Source organism: Musa acuminata, chromosome BXJ3-2 (assembly GCF_036884655.1).
Source record: "Musa acuminata AAA Group cultivar baxijiao chromosome BXJ3-2, Cavendish_Baxijiao_AAA, whole genome shotgun sequence".
Lineage (NCBI taxonomy): Eukaryota > Viridiplantae > Streptophyta > Magnoliopsida > Zingiberales > Musaceae > Musa > Musa acuminata.
In genome coordinates, this window is record NC_088350.1 from 9,111,901 (window position 1) to 9,133,122 (window position 21,222).

Below are 21,222 nucleotides of genomic sequence, written 5' to 3' on the forward strand. Positions count from 1 at the left end.
AAGATCCAAAGAAGGTGTTAGCCCAAATCCTTCTACTTTTCCTCCACAACTGCAGCTCATGCAGAACATAGAGGCATAGTCACCTGCTCTCTCTTACTCTCATTCCTTCGTTTTCTTTTTTCAAACGCAACTGCCATAGCCGCCACCGCTGCCGCTGTCACAATCGCAGCCCCTTCCACCGCACTGCTTTCTTCCTCCCCTTCTTTCGTAGACACAGCTGTAGCATACGCAGTCTCTGTCGCTGCGGCCGCAATCCCATCCGCAGCCCCTTTTCCCCCCTTTCCTTTCCTTTCTTTCCCAGCTACAACTGCCGCAGTCGCAGTCGCAGCCATGGCCGCAGCCACCACAACCGCAGCCTCTTCTTCCTCCCCTGCTCTATTTCCTCCTTCTCTTCCAGCTGCAGCTGCCACTACCGCAGCTGCCTCCCCTTCTCCTCTTCCTCTCTTCTTCCCTTTTCCTTTCTCTTCTTCTTCCTTTCCTTCTCTTCTTTCCCAGCTGCACTGCTGCAGTCGCAGCCTCAACCACGGCCACAGCCTCTTCTTCCTCCCCTGCTCATCTTCCTCTCCTTCTCTTCCAACTGCAGCTGCCATCGCCGCAACCGCAGCCCCTTCTTCCCCTTCTCCTCTTCCTCTCTTCTTCCCCTCCTTCCCTTTCTCTTCTTCTTCCTTTCCTTCTCTTCTTTCCCAGCTGCACTGCTGCAATCGCAGCCTCAGCCACGACCGAAGCCTCTTCTTCCTCCCCTGCTCATCTTCCTCTCCTTCTTCTCTTCAAACTGCAGCTGCCATTGCCGCAGCCGCAGCCCCTTCTTCCCCTTCTCTTCTTCCTCTCCTTCCTTTCTTCCTTCCTCTTCCTCTTTCCCTGCCACAGCTGCAGTTGCCACAGCCGCAGCCGTAGCCACTTCTTTCCCTTCTCCTCTTCCTTCTCCTTCCTTTCTTCTTCTTCTCTTCTTCTCCTTCCTCCCCTTCTTCTCCCCGACGAACAGCACCTCCTTTCCTCTGTTTCCTCCTGCAGGAAACAGTGGTGCCGCCTCTTCACCCGCTTCTACTTCTTCTCTTCTTCCTCACCATCTCTTCCCCTCCTTCTCTTCCAGCTGTAGCTCCCACCGCCGCAGCCACACCTCCTCCTTTCCCTTCTCTTCTTCTTCTCCTCTTCTTCTTCCCTCCTCCTCCCCGGCGTCACACACACCCTCTCCTTTGTTTCCTCTGCAGGAAACAGAGGTATCACAACCTCTTCTCCGGCTTCCTCTTCCTCTTCTCTTCCTCTTCTTCTTCTTCTCCTCTTCGAACACCCCACACCTCTCCTCTGTTTCCACCTGTAGGAAACAGAGGTGCTGCAGCCCTAGCTGCTGCCACCTCTCGCTCCTCTCCCTCTTCCCTCTCTTTTCCCTCTTCTTCTTCTTCTTTTCTGTTGGGAAGAAACCCGTTAATGCGGAATAATTCTTTTCTCTCTTTGTGTATCAAAATAGGTTCCTCATCAAAATACCAACTTGATATCAAAATGCTAAATCAATCAGCACAGCATAAACAATAGAGCAATAAATCAATCACACAGTGAGACCAAATCTTTTTAACGTGGAAAACCCAATGTGGGAAAAACCACGGGACCGCAGTCCACCTCAAACTTCCACTATCAATAATAATGATAACAAGTTTACAGTAGGTCTTCTCTAGAATAACTAGAGGATCAGAATAACATCAAGATCATAGATCTTGGCTCAAGAATAGCATATCTTTATCACATAGGATGGATCTCCTCAAAAGAGAATTCTAGGTCTCACGGAGTGGATATCGTAGGAAAGTACCTTAGAGAGGGTAAACTGCAGATCAACATCATTAGGATTGTAGAGTTTGCTGCAAGGATTCTCCACATAAAATTTGGGCTGAAACTGACAACGTTTGGCCACCGATCGTCAAGCAGAAAAACTCAAAAACCTTACTTTCTCTCTCTATTTCTCTCTCCTCTTTTCTCTGCACGCCGCCGCACGCTCTTACTCTAATCACACCCTAATTTAGTTCTCTCTAATCTTTAATTAGTTGATTTGGGCTTATGGCCCAAATTGTCCAAGCCCACATATGGACTGGACCCAACAATTCTCCCCCTCCAGCTCATATGATGGGCTGTACTAAGCCCGCTCTTCGCCTACATGCTTCAAGCTTCTCCTTAGGCAAAGACTTTGTCAACATATCTGAACCATTATCATTGGTATGCACCTTTTCCAACTGTAATTCCTTCATCTCAAGCACATCACGAATCCAGTGATATCTCACATCAATATGCTTGGATCTAGAATGGTATGTTGAATTCTTGGAGAGGTGAATAACGCTTTGACTGTCACAGTAAACAGTATATCCTTCCTGTTTCAAGCCCAATTCCTATAGAAACTTTTTCATCCATAAAGCTTCCTTGCAGGCTTCAGTAACTACTATGTATTCTGCTTCTGTGGTTGATAGAGCAACACACTTCTGTAACTTAGACTGCCAAGAGACTGCTCCTCCTACAAATGTCATCAAGAATCCCGAAGTGGACTTCCTGGAATCAGTATCACCTGCCATGTCTGCATCTGTGTACCCTTCTAACACAGGTTCATCATCACCAAAACATAAACACAACCTGGAAGTACCTCTTAGATATCTTAATATCCATTTCACTGCTGCCCAATGTTCCTTTCCAGGATTTGAGAGAAATCGGCTAACAACTCCAACTACATGAGCTATATCTGGCCTAGTACAAACCATAGCATACATCAAACTACCTACTACAGATGAGTAAGGCACTCTAGATATTTCTTCTTTTTCTTTCTCACTTGTAGGACATTGTTTTGAACTCAGCTTGAAATGACCTGCAAGTGGAGAATAAACTGCTTTGGCTTTACTCATGTTGAATCTTTCAAGAACCTTTTCAATGTAAGTCTCCTGAGATAGCCAAATCTTCCTTTTCTTCCTATCACGAAGAATTTTTATGCCAAGTATTTGTCTCACCGATCCTAAGTCTTTCATGGCAAAAGACTTACTTAGCTCTCTTTTAAGCTTTTCAATTTTTCCAACATCATGGCCAACAATCAACATATCATCAACATATAGCAGTAAAATAATAAAATCATCATCTGAAAATTTCTTCAGAAACACACAATGATCAGATGTGGTTCTATCATACCCTTGGCTCATCATAAAGGAATCAAACTTCTTGTACCACTGTCTAGGTGCCTGTTTGAGTCCATATAAGCTTTTCCTAAGCTTACATACCAGATTTTCTTTTCCCTTGACTTTGAAACCTTCTGGTTGCTCCATGTAAATTTCTTCTTCTAAGTCACCATGAAGAAATGCTATTTTTACATCAAGTTGCTCAACTTCTAAATTCAAGCGGGCAGCCAAACCAAGAACAACTCGGATAGAGGACATTTTCACAACCGGAGAAAATATTTCTTCAAAGTCAATACCTTTCTTCTGACTGAATCCTTTCACAACTAGTCGTGCCTTGTATCTTTATTGTGAGCTATTATTTTCAGTCTTTAATTTATAAACCCACTTATTCTTGAGAGCTTTCTTCTCTTTCGGCAGCTTTACCAAGTCATAGGTGTGGTTCTCAAGCAAGGATCTCATCTCTTCTTGCATGGCTTTAACCCACTCACTCTTATTCTCATGTAGAATAGCTTCTTGGTAAGTTTCTAGCTCTCCCCCGTCAGTAAGCATAACATACTCATGTGGAGGATATCTGGTAGAGGGTTGTCGCTCTCTAGTGGATCTTCTCAATGGAATCTCAACTGGTGGTGGAGGTGTCTGTTCAGTTGGTTCAGCATCATCAACTGTAGGTGTATCATCACTAGTATTCTCACCATAATCTTCTTGTTCATCTCCCCTATGATCATCATGAACTACAGGTGAAGGAACTGGACCCAAACTCCAAGGAATATAAACAGAGGTTTCTGGCTTTTCTGGCTTCTCAACATTATCACCATCATCAAAAAATTGGTCTTCAAGAAACACAACATCTCTGCTTCTAATAATCTTCTTGTTCACTGGATCCCATAATCTGTACCCAAACTCTTCATGACCATATCCCAAGAAGATGCATGCTTTTGCCTTATTATCAAGCTTGGACCTCTCATCTTTGGGAATATGAACAAATGCTTTACACCCAAAGACTCTCAAATGATTATAAGATATATCTTTTCCTCTCCATACTCTCTCTGGAACATCACCTTGCAGAGGAACTGATGGAGAAAGATTTATCAGGTCAACTGTAGTTCTCATAGCCTCCCCCCAAAATGACTTTGGTAACTTGGCATGGGAAAGCATACACCTAATCCTTTCTTCAATGGTTTTGTTCATCCTTTCTGCCACACCATTCTGCTGAGGAGTTTTAGGAACTATTTTCTCAAGCCTGATACCATGGAACCTGCAATAATTCTCAAAAGGACCCCTGTACTCGCCACCATTATCTGATCGAACACACTTTAGCTTTCTGCCAGTTTCTCTTTCAACATTGACATGAAACTCCGTGAAAGCATCGAGTACCTGGTCTTTAGATTTCAAAGCAAAAGCCCACACTTTTCTAGAATGGTCATCAATAAAAGTAACAAAATAAAGAGCACCTCCAAGAGTTCTAGTTTGCATAGTACAAACATCAGTATGAACTAAATCAATAACATCAGATCTTCTAGATGATGGATATGTCTGAAATGCAACTCTATGTGTTTTTCCAACTAAGCAATGATCACAAGATTTAAGAGATGTACCTTGCAACTCTGGTAAGAACTGCTTTCTAGCAAGAGTTTGAAGTCCCTTCTCGCTGATATGTCCAAGCCTCTTATGCCAAAGATCTATACTTTCACCTTTTCGAATTGCATTAATCTCTCCTTTGTGTAGCTTAGCTTCCATGACATAAAAAGAGTTAATCTTCTTTCCTTTTGCCACAATTAGAGAACCTTTAGTGAGTTTCCATTTACTTTCACCAAAATAATGTGCAAAGCCCTCATCATCAAGTCTGCCTGTAGATATCAAGTTAAGACGAATATCTGGAACATGTCTTACATCTTTGAGTATCAATTTGCTCCCAATACTGGTCTCCAAGCAAATATCTCCAATACCCACAATCTTAGATGTACCATTGTTTCCCATTCTGACATTACCAAAATCACCAGCAGTGTAAGATCTAAAGAAATCACCATGAGAAGTAACATGAAATGAAGCACCAGAGTCAATTACCCAGTTATTGTCTTGAGCTACAAGACTGACACAACCTTCATCACAAACAATAGTGATATTACCTTCAACAGCAACTGTATTGGTCTCTTTTTCATTTTTCTTCATTTGATTCTGTTCTCGCTTCCAAAACCTACACTCTTTCTTCATGTGACCTGGCCTATTACAGTGAAAACATTTGATATCTCTTCTAGACTTGGATCTTCCTCTATAATCATATGGATTTCTGCTATGACTTCTTCCACGTCTTTCTTGTTTTTCAGTAATAAATGCACCAGAAGAATATTCACCCTGTTCTTTCCTTCTTGCATCTTCATTTAGCAAACTGTCTTTAACTATATCTATGGTTAGAGTCCCCTCTGGCGTGGAGTTACAAATAGTCACCACATACGTTTCCCAACTTTCTGGTAAAGAGCTGAGAAGTAATAATCCCTGCATCTCATCATCTATATTCATTTTCATAGCAACCAACTTGTTTGCAAGACTCTGAAATAGGCTTATGCGCTCAACAATGTTACCACCATCTTTATACTTCAAATTTACAAGCCTTCTGAGGAGAGAAATTATATTTCCCATTGTCTTTTTCGCAAAGAGATTTTCTAACCTTTGCCAAACAACATCAGCTCTGATTTCATCTGAAATATGCTCATGCAAGTTTATATCCATCCATCTTCTAATATAGGCAATAGCTTTTCTATGTTGAACTTCCCATTCTTCATCGTCCATAGTAGAAGGTTTATCTTTAACCTTGATAGGCTTATATAAATCTTTGTAATAGAGCAAATCTTCCATCAGACGCCTCAAAGTGGAATAATTTGATGAGTTCAATTTAATCATACCATCTGACTCCATTTTAATCACACAAGAAAACTAGCACCAAACAACCTGATGCTCTGATACCACTTGTTGGGAAGAAACCCGTTAATGCGGAATAATTCTTTTCCCTCTTTGTGTATCAAAATAGGTTCCTCATCAAAATACCAACTTGATATCAAAATGCTAAATCAATCAGCACAGCATAAACAATAGAGCAATAAATCAATCACACAGTGAGACCAAATCTTTTTAACGTGGAAAACCCAATGTGGGAAAAACCACGGGACCGCAGTCCACCTCAAACTTCCACTATCAATAATAATGATAACAGGTTTACAGTAGGTCTTCTCTAGAATAACTAGAGGATCAGAATAACATCAAGATCATAGATCTTGGCTCAAGAATAGCATATCTTCATCACATAGGATGGATCTCCTCAAAAGAGAATTCTAGGTCTCACGGAGTGGATATCGTAGGAAAGTACCTTAGAGAGGGTAAACTGCAGATCAACACCATTAGGATTGTAGAGTTTGCTGCAAGGATTCTCCACATAAAATTTGGGCTGAAACTGACAACGTTTGGCCACCGATCGTCAAGCAGAAAAACTCAAAAACCTTACTTTCTCTCTCTATTTCTCTCTCCTCTTTTCTCTGCACGCCGCCGCATGCTCTTACTCTAATCACACCCTAATTTAGTTCTCTCTAATCTTCAATTAGTTGATTTGGGCTTATGGCCCAAATTGTCCAAGCCCACATATGGACTGGACCCAACATTTTCTTCTCCTCTTCCCTTTTCCTCCCCAATGCCACACACCTCCTCGCTGCAGCCTTGCTGCAGCTATCCTCCTCTCTTCTTCTTCTTCTTCTTGTTCTTCTTCTTCTTCTCTTCTTCCTCTTCTTCCTCTCTTCTTCTCCCCACGCCCCACAGCTCCTCGCTGCAGCCCTCGCTGCAGCCACCTCCTCTTCTTCTTCTTCTTCTTCTCTTCTCCCTCTTCTTCCTCTCTTTTTCCTCTCTTCTTCCTCCTCTCTTCTTTTCCCTCTTCTTCTTCTTTTCTTCACTCCTCACGCCCCACCGCTCGAAGAAACAGAGAGTGAGTGGGAGGCGGTGGGATAAAACCGAAATTTTCGGTTTTCTTTATTTTCTTTTTATTTTGCAACTTAGCAGTTTAGTCCTTGAAATTTTTATATTTACATATAGGTCCTCAAATTTACATATAATTTCTTATTAATAATTTTCAAAAGTGAGGGATATTACAATTTATGTGAGGTGTGAGGCTTATAATGGTTACCTCATAAACCTATGAAATGGAGAAAGTGTTGTAAGAGGGTAGTTGGTCTTTGCCCATTGAAGGAAGACCATTAGTAGATGTCGGCGATCTCGATAGAGGAAGAATCGGAAGTGGAAGTAGGTCACAACGATCGAACCATTATAAATCTGATGTGTTCTTTTCTTACTACTTACTTTCATTACTTAGCTACACTCTGCATTGCACATTTACCTCAAGTCAACATCTTCTCGATATGATTTCTTTGTTACATTTTTATCAACTCGGAAAGATTTGGAATCACAACCATCATTTTTATCGCTGCACTAATTCACTACCCCCTCCCCCCTCACCCCTCCAAAGCCCTCTTAGTGTCGTATTGATCTTAATACTACTACCCTCTTATAACTCTTTCTCTTTTTCACGATCTCAGGAGAGAACCTTTACACCCCTTTTTTGTAAGTGTTCCCTCACACACCACCCTTAGGACTATCACTAAACTCTAGGAGGAGGGACTCTGCACTTTAAGATATTACAACCTTAGAATCATAAAGTTTTTGTTCTACTTTCGTGTGTTTATCAAGTAGGAATTTGTGGGGTATTTATAAACCCCAAATGGCTTCAAAAATTGGAGCTAAAATTTAAATCCCTAGGTTCTCAGGGTACTGAAGGTACCACCACCTATCAGTTTGACATTAGGTAGTACCACCGCTTGACACACTGACATTGGGTGGTACTACTGCCCAGTTTGGTGATATCATCACTTGACACAATCTAGGAGACTATGTCTAGGCGGTATCACTATCCAGTCTGACGGTACCAGCGCTTGGCATAGTTTGAGAGATTGTGTTAGGGCGGTACCACCACCCAGTCTAGGCAATACTACCGCTAGACCCTATGACAGGTCATTGAATAGGCCGAACAACAAGCTCAATTCAACCTTGATTCAGGCCTAAGTGGCCCCTAATTGAGTTAGCATTGTTTCATCCCAAAACTGACTCAATTAGTCCTAAACTAGCTCGATCTAGACACATGATTACAAGTATAAATCCTATCTTGTCCAGCATGTCATTGGCTCATCCGACGTTTCGTCCGATCCTTAAGGCATCGTCCTCTTTTTCGGCGTATTGACCAATCGCCATGTTGACTTCTGCAACTTTCGATCTCCTTGGTGTAATGTCTGATCTTTTGGCCCAATGCCCAAACTCATGGCACAAAGTTCTTCTGCCAGTACATTGACCGATCCTCCAACTTAACGTCCAATCTCATGTTTCACTCTGACTCAATATCTGATTCCTCTTGCTTTAATCAGTTTATCATTTCTGATCAATGTTAGTCTTGCATCACTCAAAATACAAATTAGATCATAAACTTATCAATTAATTTCATCATCAAAATCCTTATGATAAAATTTACTTTGCAAAGGAGGAGGATTTTGGAATATTTGAACAACTATTAGCGCTTGTGGATTGATATTGTTAGGGCTACTTATAGTTGTGTTGACTCATAAAATTTATAATTTTCTTGTTAGAAGTTATTTTAAACTTCTTTTAAAAAATTACATGATGGTTTTTCTATGTTCAAATTAGTGCCTTTTTGTATCTTTAGATTTTAGATTTGTTGAGCTAAGATTCTGGAATATTCTTAAGCTTGAGTATCCATATATGATTTTGGATTTATTCCTGAATGGTCCGTGAGATTTACATAGATTGGATTTCCTGTTTAAGAGTGTTTTATCCATGGTCATTTGTCGTATATATCTCACCCTTATGTCACGTGAAAATTTTTGTCTTCGGAAGTTTGATGAGGAAAGTTTTACTTCACGTAAGTCTGTTTATCAGTATATGTAGTGCCAAAGGGGTGATCTTGTACCGAATGAGGACCAATGGCATAGGTCTTGAACTGAAAGTATTTTGTTGAAAACCTCTACACTATCACCTTTTTATGACAGACAAACTTGTAAGGATAAAATCTATAATTATATTATATCTAAAATACGAAAATAACTTATATGCCAAGATTGAAATCAAGTGTATAGATCTAATTATTACGATGCGTATCTTTTGATGTCATCTCCTTAGAGATCTCGCACCGTCTTTGATCCAAGATTGTTGCAGCCATCGATCCACCGATCCAAGCACCAAGAATTTTGGGGAGAAGGGTTTTTAGGGAGAAACTGAAATCCCTCGGAGAGGTGCGTCTGTACGTAATGTGCCAACGCCATTAATTGATAAAATATAAAAGAGATATTAAAAATCAAAAATAAACAAAACAAAATTTGTTTAAAAAATAATTTTACCTAATTGGATTCCAAGGAATTTTTTTTTTTTAAAGCATTTTATACATGGCCATGTTTTTGTTAAAATAAGCCAATAAGTCCAATAAACACAATAATACTATATTAAGTCCAACTATCAATGCAAGTCATAGCGGTTGTATTTCATCAATGTCATACTCCCTTCTATGTACCACAACATTGTTAGTCTTTCCTAATATAGTTCATAATGACCCCTGTAATTTGCCTTGTCAAGACAATCTTGTTATTACATTCAACCATAATATGCATAAACATAAATGTAAACAGGATAGCAGAAACATATAATTAAGTAAGAAGAATGTCAATAATAGCATCCACATAAACATGCATCACCATATCCTTTATGACTTACTCACAAGCCCCATTCTAAGAACATGTTCTTTGAATATTTTACACTGTAAGGCTTTTGTCAATGGATCAGTAATCATCATAATGGTGCTCAAGTTCTCAATTGACACTTGCTGTTTCTGGACCTTTTCTCTAACCACCAAGTACTTTATCTTAATGTGCTTGGAACCACTAGAGTACTTGCCATTCTTAGAGAAGAAAACTGTTGCAGTGTTATCACAAAATATCTTCAGCAGCCTGGTAATTGAGTCGACCACACCAAGTCCCGAGATGAAATTTTACAGCCATAAAGCTTGGTTTGTGGCCTCAAAGCATACCACAAATTCGGCTTTCATTGTTGATGATGCAATAAGCAATTGCTTTGCACTTTTCCAAGAAATTGCCCCACCAGCTAACATAAATACAAATCCTGAAGTGGACTTTCTACTGTCGAGGCAATTTGCAAAATCAACATCTGAATATCCTATCACTTCAAGCTGATCTGATCTCCTGTATGTGAGCATATAATCTTTCATCCCTTGTAGATATCTCATTACTTTTTTACAGCTTTCCAATATTTCATTCCTGGGTTGCTTTGGTATCTTCCCAACATTGCAACTGCAAAACTGATATCTGGTCTTGTACATGTTTGAGCATATAATAGACTTCCAACTACGCACCCATAAGGAATATTCTTCATTTGATTCTTTTCTAAGTCATTTCTTGGGCACTGGTTTTGACTGAATTTTTCACCTCTAGTAATAGGTACATCATTAGTTGAGCAAAGCTGCATATTAAATCTTTCCAAGATACGATCGATATATCCTTTTTGAGACAATCCTAATAAACCTTGAGATCTATCCCTGAATATCTCTAAGCCAATAACATAGGCTGCCTCATTCATATCAACCATCTTAAAGTTCTTGTTGAGAAATATCTTAGTTTCGTGTAATAAACAAAGATTACTACTGGCAAGTAAAATATCATCCACATATAAGACCAATATAATAAACTTGCTCCCACTTACCTTTAGATATATACACTGATCAATAGTGTTTTCCTTAAATCCGAAGGAAGCAATGGTATTATGAAATTTTATATACTATTGTCTGGAAGCTTGTTTAAGGCCATAAATTGATTTCTTAAGTTTACAAGCCCAATTTTCTTTTCCCTTTTCAATGAATCCTTCAGGTTGTTCCATATAGATTTCCTCATCTAGATCCCCATTCAGAAATGCTGTTTTCACGTCCATCTGATGCAACTCAAGATCATAATGAGCTACCAATACCATGACGATTCTTAATGAGCCCTTTCTTGAAATTGAAGAAAAAGTCTCATTATAGTCGATGCCTTCATTCTGAGAAAAATCTTTGGCCACAAGTCTGGCTTTATATCGTTCGATATTGCCCGTTGAGTCACATTTTGTCTTAAAGACCCATTTACAATCGACTCTTTTACAATCATTGGGCAATTCAACGAGATCCCAGACACCATTCTGAACCATTGATTTTAACTCTTCTTTTATTGCATCATACCATTTTTTAGAATCGTTACTTTCTATGGCTTGTGAAAACGATAAGGGGTCTCTTTTTATTCCTATATCATAATCTGATTCTTGTCGATATACCACATAATCATCAGAAATGATATGTTTTCTTTTCCTTTGAGATCTTCTCAAATCTGCCAATTGTGATTGTTCTACAAGATCATCAGCGGCGACATCAACATCATATGAGAGTTCTTCGATGTTATTTTGTTGTTCACTCTCATTAATACTCTCATTGATTTGAGAAACAACAATCTCTTGAATAGGAGATGATATGAGAGAATTAACATGAATCTCCTCGATATCAAAATTAATCCTTCGAGATTTTTCACTCTCACCGATTTCACCATTTTCTAGGAATTTTGCATTACTAGATTCTACTATTCTCATATAATTAGGGCAATAAAATCTGTATCCCTTGGATTTTTCTGGATAACCAATAAAATATCTTAAAATAGTTCTTGGATCCAATTTCTTTTCATGTGGATTGAATACTCTTATCTCTGTAGGACACCCTCAAATATATAGATGTCTTAGACTGGGCTTCCTACCAGTCCATAACTCAAATGGAGTCGATGAAACTGACTTACTAGGAACCCTGTTCAAGATGTACATAGTTGTCCTAAGAGCTTCACCCCACATCGACTTAGGTATAGAAGAATAACTCATCATGATCCTAACCATATCCATCAGAGTACGATTTCGCCTTTCAGCAACACCGTTTTGCTGTAGCACACCTGGTAATGCATATTGAGCACAAATACCCCATTGTTCTAGGAATCTAGCAAAAAGGCTAATATTCTGACTAGATCCATCATATCTGTCATAAAATTCACCACCTTTGACAATTTTAACTTTTCTATCTAATTGTCTCTCAACCTCTTTTATGTATACTTCAAGAGTATCAATGGCTTGAGACTTTTCATATATTAGATAAACATAGCTATATCTAGACAGATCATTTATAAATGTGATGAAATATTTTTCTCCACTAAAACAAGGAATATGGAGTGGTCCGCAGATATTAGTATGAATAATTTCAAGAAGTTCTTTACTTCTTATAGCATTTTTCTTTATATGTTTTGTTTGCTTTCCCTCAATGCAATCTATATAAACATCAAAATCAGTGAAGTCTAAATGTTTCAAAATATTATCCTTCACTAATCTTTAAATTCTTTCCATGGAGATATGCCTCAATCGTCTATGCCACAATATAGAAGATCTTTCATTATTGAAACTACGCTTCAATCCAACATTTGATTGTGTTAGGATCGAGAGCACTAAGAGGGGGGGGGGGGTGAATTAGTGCAGCGGAAATCTTTCAGCAATTAAAAACGAAAGCTGCGTTCGTTCGATAAAAACTATTTTGATGCAAAAGCCGATTCTAAGATTACTTATGATTAAGTGCAGTTTACGTCTAAACACAGTTTGCGTCTAAGCGTAGTTTACGCAGTTTGCGTCTAAATGCAGTTTGCGTCTAAATGCAGTTTGCGTCTAAATGCAGATTGCGTCTAAGCGCAGTTTGCATCTAAGCGCAGTTTGTGTCTAAGCTCAGATTGCGTCTAAGCGCAGTTTGCAGTTATAAATAGAATCAAAACGTAAACGTAAACTGCAAAGAAACTCGTTCGTAAAAGCGCAGAAGATAATTTGCAGTTATAAATAGAATCAAAACGTAAATGTAAACTGCAATGTAAACACCGATTTACGTCTGAATGCAGATTCGGAAAGATCAGAACTTAGAAACTTGTTCGTAAAAGCGCAGAGAGCAGTAGCTATGTAGCAGGTTTGCATTAATGATAAAGTGCTCAAAATAAACGCAAACCAGAGATTTAGAGTGGTTCGGTCAGTCTTGACCTACTCCACTTTTGGCTTCCTCCACCGACGAGGTTACCGACGTCAACTAGAGGCCTTCCTTCAATAGGCGAAGGCCAACTGCCCTTTTACAGTTTCACTCCTTTTGACGGGCTCAGGAGACAACCCTTACAGAACCTTTCTCTCCTCTCTTTACAACTCAAGACTTGAAGAACAGAAAGAGGAGAACTTTTAGACTTAACACAAATTTGAGCTCTTAGAATCACAGAAAAGATCAAGAATTCGGTGTAGGTCTGCATCTTTTCAGTGCTGAATGGGTGGGGTATTTATAGGCCCCAACCCAGTTCAAATTTGGAGCTCAAAACGATCAAATCCCAGAATTCCGGGATCAGGCGGTTGCACCTCCTGACTGGAGAGGTTGCACCACTTGGCAGAGCTCGAAGACTGAGCCTCTGGGCGGTGCTACCTCTGTCAGGGGCGGTTGCACCTCTTTGCCAGAGCTCGAAGACCGAGCTCAGGCGGTTGCACCGCTTGACTGGAGAGGTTGCACCGCCTGGCAGAGCTCGAAACTTGAGCTCTAGCGGTGCTACCTCCTGACAGAGGAGGTTGCACCGCCCAGTCTCGCTCGGAGACTGAGCTCTGGGCGGTTGCACCTCTTGGCTGGGGCGGTTGCACCGCCCAGTCTCGCTGGGAGACATAGCCTGGGCGGTGCTACCTCCCTTCCTGGGCGATTGCACCTCCCACAGCAACCTGGGTCCGAATGGGCTGAACCATTCGACCCAATTTGAGTTCTTCAGGGGCCCAATTGCCCCAGGATTAAGCTAATGGGATCACCTCCCATTTCTAACTTAATCAAAGTGCTAACTACAATTATTTCCTAAGACATATTCTGCAGCTTGCTTCGGTACGTCACTCGCTTCTTCCGGCGAGTTTCCGGCGAACTTCCGTCGATCATCCGATGAACCCTCGGTGATGCTCTTGCGAACTTCCGGCAAACTCCTGGACTGCGACGATCCACTTGGCAAGTTCTGACGAGCTCCTTTGGCAAGCTTCTGGATTTCTCGGATTTGTTCCCACAGAACCTCCGACGACTGTCCGAACTTCCGTCGAGCTCTCGAACTCCCAATGTGATCATTGTCATGACTCCGGCGCAACTCCTGCTGCATGTCTTACTTTCATCGTAGTTAATCTTGCACACTTATCTCAACACATACATTAGACAACAAATGACAATTGACTTCATCATCAAAATCTGAGATTCAACAGATTGCAGGGTCATTAATGTCTTTGCAAACTCAAGATCCAAATTAATTTTGTACAAACCATCACAGAGAATTCCAGGACCAACTTTTATTGAATCATAAAATATACTGAGTTTGTCATTACCAAAAGAAAGATAATATCCTAACTCATCAATTCTAGAAAGATAAACCAAATTTCTAGAAATTATAAGGGCATAACATGTGTCAACAAGGTCTATCAAGTGACCCGTCTCTAAGCGTAGACGATAAGTTCCCATTGATATCACTTTCGCTTTAAGACGATTTCCCATAATGATGAATCTTTCATGTTCTTTTGGTTTTCGAATTAAAAGAAATCCCTGTATGTTATTTGTAACATGAGTTGAAGCACCAGAATCAATCCACTAAGTGTTAGAAGGAACTTCTGTAATGTTTGATTCAAAACATACAAAGGTCGAGTTAATACCTTTCTTTTCGAAACAAGTCTTGCGTTTAATGTAATCCTTCTTCACGTGTCCTTTCTTACCATAAAAAAAGTACTTTACAATAAATGATTTCTTTTCATTAGTTCGTTTAACATTTCCAAACCCGGCAAATTTTTGATTGATAATGCTTCAACTTTCTTTTCTTATTACTAGCTCCTTGAGTAGTAGTCATAATATTATATGAACTTTCCTACCTTAATCTCAATTCTTACTGAACACACATACTAGACAATTCATTCAAGTCCCACTTATCCTTATTTGTGTTGTAGTGAATCTTGAATGGGCCAAACTGAGAAGGAAAAGAATTGAGAATAAATTGCACGAGCAAAAGATTCATCAACATTCATGCCTAATGTTTTAAGTTTTGTAGCTTTGTCAGCCATATTGAGGATATGATCCTGAATTCCTCGAGTGCCATCATACTGAGCCGTAGTCAGTTCTTTCATTAATGTACCAGCCAATGACTTGTCAGCAAATTTAAATCTATCTTCAATAACCTTTAAATATTCCTTTGCGCTAGTTGCAGTCGGTAATGAAGTCTTTATGTTATTTGCAATTGTCATTCTTATGAACATTAAACTAAGTCTATCAGATCTTTCCCAAGCCTTCATTTCATTTACTTGTTCTACAGTACTTTCATTAGTCAAGTCTATAGGCTTTTCAACAAATAATGCTAAATCAAGATCTAATACACCCAGTGTGAATTACACATGTCCTAACCATTCTTAATAATTTGATCCAGATAGTATAGGGACACTTGAAGCATATGAATGTATATGCGGAAGTACCACTGCAAAAATATATAATAAAATTAATGCTTTGAGTTTTTGAAAAATTGATGAACTATTGATATTATCTATATTACACCTTTGGGTGAAATATTAACATATCTAGTGTTCACTCAAGAATATTTATGGAGGACTAATACCATTCTTGTGGAATAGTGTTGTTACCTTTGGGTATACAACTCTAAACTATAAGGATATCCAAAAATAGTATCATCCTACCCTATCATATAATTATTTGAATTTGATTCTCCTTTGGGATTATCTAAATCTCCTAATTATATTTGCCATTATGAATATTATTTCCTTAATATCATTTAGGACTAATTCCTTAATATTATTTTATAAGTCATTAGTCCATGTCACTTTGGTGGCTACAAGACTAATGCAATAATATAAAATAAAAATGTCCTATAAATGACAAAACTTTTATTGTAATTCATATCATAAAAGTCTATCATCCCAGGCCACTCTGGCAACTACTAATCAAATAAAACTTAGGGAAATAAATTACAAATAATATTCATAAATTTCTTTAATTTTTGTTAAGCAATTCAATAATAAAATAACCATAATAATTATTGAATATTAATGCTAAACAGTTCAATAATAAATAATAATAATAATTATTAAACATTAATGCTAAGCAATTCAATAATAAATAATTATTATTATTATTAAACATTAATGCTAAGCAATTCAATAATAAATAATAATAATAATTATTAAACATTAACGCTAAGTAATTCAATAATAAAATAACCATAATAATTATTGAATATTAATGCTAAGTAGTTCGATAATAAATAACAATAATAATTTTTGAACATTAATGCTAAGCAATTCAATAATAAATAAAAATTATAATTATTGAACATTAATGTGAAGCAATTCAATAATAAATAATAATAATAATTATTGAATATTAATGCTAATCAATTCAATAATAAATAACAATAATAATTATTGAACATTAATGCTAAGCAATTCAATAATAAATAACAATAATAATTATTAAATATTAATGCTAAGTAATTTAATAATAAATAATAATAATAATTATTGAACATTAATGCTAAGCAATTTAATTATAAATAATAATAATAATAATAATTATTGAATATTAATCAGTACGAAAACTCATATGATAATCATGATAACATATAAATCATGCCTTGTGAAAGGTAAATATTATTTCATAATTTTATATATATACATGTGAATAAATAAATAAAAGTCAAAAAACAATAATTGAATTTTTTAATTTTATTTACCACATATAAAATCAATAATTTATATAAATCATGCATGTGAAAGATATACATTATTTCACAATTTCATATATATACATGTGAATAAATAAATAAAAGTCCAAAAATAATAATTAGATTTTAATTTTATTTATCACATGTAAAATCAATAATTCATATGAGAAAACTATAAAGTAAACCATAATTTCTAGTTTTTTAATCAAAAATTAAATCCAATCAAATAGTCAAAAATATAATTATGATTAAAATTAATTATAATTATAATCAATAATATTTATCAATTTATAATTGAGAATATGAATTAAATTTCTCAATTTTGATAAAACCATAAATATTTGAAATATTATAAATAAAAAATATGCGAATGGTAGAACTATAATTTTGGCATAAATTAAACCGGAGGGTAAAATCATAAATATATTGACAGAACATAACCTGAAATTACGAAATTTACAAGGGTAAAACTATAATTTTCATAAAACCCTAGCCTGGAGGGCAAAACCATAATTATACCAAAAACCCTAATCTGCCTTCGCCGCCGTCGCTTGCGCGAGCGGCGCTGCCGCTGCTGCCAACACCAGTTCTAGCCTGCGCGGCCGCTGCCGCCACGGCGCTGCCGCCGCGGGGCTGCTACTACTCACACGCGGCCGCTACCGCTGTGGCGGTTCTTGCCCGTGTGTGGTTGCTGCCAGCACGCGGCCGCCGCTTGTGCACGGCTTACTTAAGCATGGTCGCCACTTGGGCTGTCTGCTTGCATATGGCCGACAGTCGCATGGACGGGTTCTAGCCGTGTGCGGGATAAGTTCTGTGATGCACACGCTACCTAGCGTGGTCGTAGATTCGCAGCGAGGTCGACGATGACCATTGCCGGTTAGCAATTCTTGGAAGATGATGGTAATTTTATGCATCGTAAATAAATTTACAAATCTAGTGCATTTGATTTAAAAAATCTGGCTCTGATACCGATTGTAAGCATAAAATCTATAATTATGCTATATTTGAAATGCAAAAATAACTTATATGTTAGGATTGAAATCAAGTGTATAGATCTAATTATTACGATGCATACCTTTTGATGCCATCTCCTCAGAGATCTCGCACCGTCTTTGATCTAAGATTGCTGTAGCCACCGATCCATCGATCCAAGCACCGTCACCGTCTGTAAGGAGTGCAAGGAGTAGATCCTTTCTCTCTCTTCCTATCCTTATAGAATTTTAATGTGCCAACACTCTCCCAACCCTACAGTAGAGGGTTGGGAGAGTAGAGGGTGTACGATGAGATCTCAAGAGATTTCCTCCCATCAAGGTTATCTCCCGAGGAATCATTCCGTAAGTGGACTTAGTCTATTGGCTAAAATATATGAACGAAACCAAATTAGTTATTATATTATATATCTTATTCAATTATAAAAGGATCACGTATTCTAACAAAACTAGCCCAAATGGGTGTATGCATTACGGAGTTGTGTCCATTTTTTATTTTTTGCTTAGAACTTGAGTCGATCTCTCATTGTTTCTTTTATCGCTCTTTTGTATGTGATATATGGAAGTTAGTAGAGCAGAAACTTGGTGTGCATTTTAGCTATTTTTCTGCATGGTCTGATTATGAGTGGATTAATGAGGGTGCCTGGATGAAGGGAGGTCTTGGTTTGCTTTTTGGAGTTATCATTACCACTGCATTATGATGGTTATAGAGGGTTAGGGGATAGTTTATTTTTTTTTATCATAAATCTATTTCTGTGCATGGCATCGTCTAAAAGGCAGTTGCATTGGTCCTGACTTGTGACATGGCCAATCCCTCAAATCTTATTAGGTAAGGGTGAATCGAAAGGTTAGTGTCTTAGAGTAGGTCTCAAATGAATGAGATGGATGAAACTTAATTGTGATGATTTAATTAAGAACAAGAATAATGGAGGTGTAAGATTTATTTTAAAAATTGATATTAGTGAACTTTTTATTTGTTAGGCGTAGGTTTATTGAAAAAGATAGTGTCTTTTATTACAAGGTAGTAGTTGTCAAGGATGATTTATAGATTGTTGCTCAATATGAGTCAAGATGGACTCAAATATACATCTTACGTAAGGTTGTTCCTATCCCTTAGACGATAAAAAAATTTAATTGAAAATATTGGTCTTGAGTGTTTTATTTTTTTATTTTTTGATATATGTATATAGAGAAGGGCATGTGACTGTTAATTAGTTGATCACATATGCTAGATTGATCAAAGATATATTTGTTTTAGAAAGAAGAGTGACCCCTCTTAGTTGGTCAATTTTTGGTATTATGATCTATAAAATTCTTCTTGAAATTTTATAATTTAGCTAATATAATTTTAGTTTTGAAAAAACAACCAAAGAAAGTAATTGAAAGTTGAATTTGTTGTAGACAAAGTGTTTATGAATAATCATTTTACTTTCTTATTTACATTTACAAACAATAATATCAAGACTAAGCCTGAAATGTCTTTAAAATAAAAGCCATTTCATATCCTATTATAAAATAAACGTAACATGGAACCCAAAGCAAACATATACTTGTACTTGTGTCAGTTTATTAGGACAAATAAATTTTGCATCCTGATAATAAGTTACATTGTTACCAAGAAGAATATAGGTATATAGAAGTCGCAATAATAATATTTGTTGCGACATGGGAAGTGAAAACTGCAGATTTGTTTTGACACAAGTGAGGAAGATTCCTACATGTCAAAAGCTACCGGCAGGGTCGAATCCATTGTCATAGCCGTCGTCGTACGCAGCAGCAGCATCGGACATCATACCCTCGACCATAAGCCCGCCAAGCACACCACCGACGAACCCTGCTCCCATACCCATACCCATCCCCATCCCCATCCCCATCTTGTTATCCCTTTGTGGCCGTACCGCCGGTGGCAGAGCTGGCCCATACCCGTATCCGTGCCCCGCTCGAGGGTATCCGTACCCGTAACCCACGGGCGGGTATCCGTACCCATACGGCGGCGCGGCCACGCCGTGTGCTGCGTAGGCGGCTGAGCTTGTCCCTGCCGGGTACGCCATCACGGGCTCGTCTGCGTTTGATATAGGAGGAGGAAGAGGTGGTGGAGGGTACGGCACAGTGCCGGCGGCCGTGGGGTACGCTGTGGTAGGAGGCTGATACGTGGAGGCATCCGAGGCCGACACGGCGACGCGCTCGCTAAGCTTGTAGGAGAAGTTGAGAATGCCCTTGGGCTTTCCGGAGGTCACCCTGTGAACCTGGTAGCTGACGAACTGGACGGAGGTTGGGCCGTCGCCGGCCCCAGAGAGGAGCTCCGGAAGCGGGACGCGGACCTCGCCCACGTCGCGATCTCCGAGGACGCGCTTGGTGCGGAGGAGGATGTGGAGGAAATGGCAGGCGAGGTCGCCATCGGCAGGGATGGTAAGGTGGAGAGTAGAGTTCCAGGAAGGGTTGCGGCCGCCCTCGCGGTCAGGCGGCGTGCGCTGCCGTGCCAGACGGTTATCGGAGAGGGAGACCACGGCGTAGACGGCCATTTTGAAAAAGAGGTTGACGTCCTTGAGACCCTTGGCCGAGACCAAGGTGATCTCCAACGTCCGGGACGCCATGGCCGAGATCTACAGCCAACGATCTGAAATCACTATTGTTAGGTTTCTTTCATTATGGGGGTTTGAGAACGGGAGATCAGCAGAGAGGAGGCGACATTTATAGTGAAGGTTTCGCCGATTTCGTCGGATGATATGGCATTACTACATCTGTTTCGATCGCTCTCAGGAAATGACTTCAATCGTGGAGGCGATTATTTTTAACTGGAGGAAAACACCCATGCTTACACCAGTCTATCCACGCATTACTCTCTGGCGGGGGCCTTCGTTGTATTATGATCTGGGAACGAGGGTAAATACCACAGGACGTATAACTGGGTATTATTACGAGGAGATTGGGTTCCGACAAGGTATTAAGGTAATTTTAGGAAAGCTTGGGTAGGGCGGCAAAGACGCGACAGGTGAGCATCTAAATTTGGGTTAGCGACAACGATGACGACGGTTAAGATGAATGGTAGGGCTTGATCTTGGGCGGGCCGTTGTCCCTGCAAACTAAAGATAAGTTACTTTGATGAGCTAAAAAGCCGGGTTTCAGCATGGGAGTGCCTTCTATCTTTTTGTAAGGTTAAGATATTCATAATTT

At 38.9% G+C, this 21,222-nt stretch overlaps 1 protein-coding gene across 1 annotated transcript; it reads right to left on the reverse strand.

Annotated features, from left to right (window-relative positions):
- Positions 1-19,769: 19,769 nt before the first annotated feature.
- On the reverse strand, positions 19,770-20,642 carry LOC135630719 (protein SRC2-like). Its single transcript, XM_065137877.1, has one exon. It carries the CDS (start codon positions 20,640-20,642, stop codon positions 19,770-19,772), a length of 873 nt encoding a protein of 290 aa, XP_064993949.1.
- Positions 20,643-21,222: the final 580 nt, after the last annotated feature.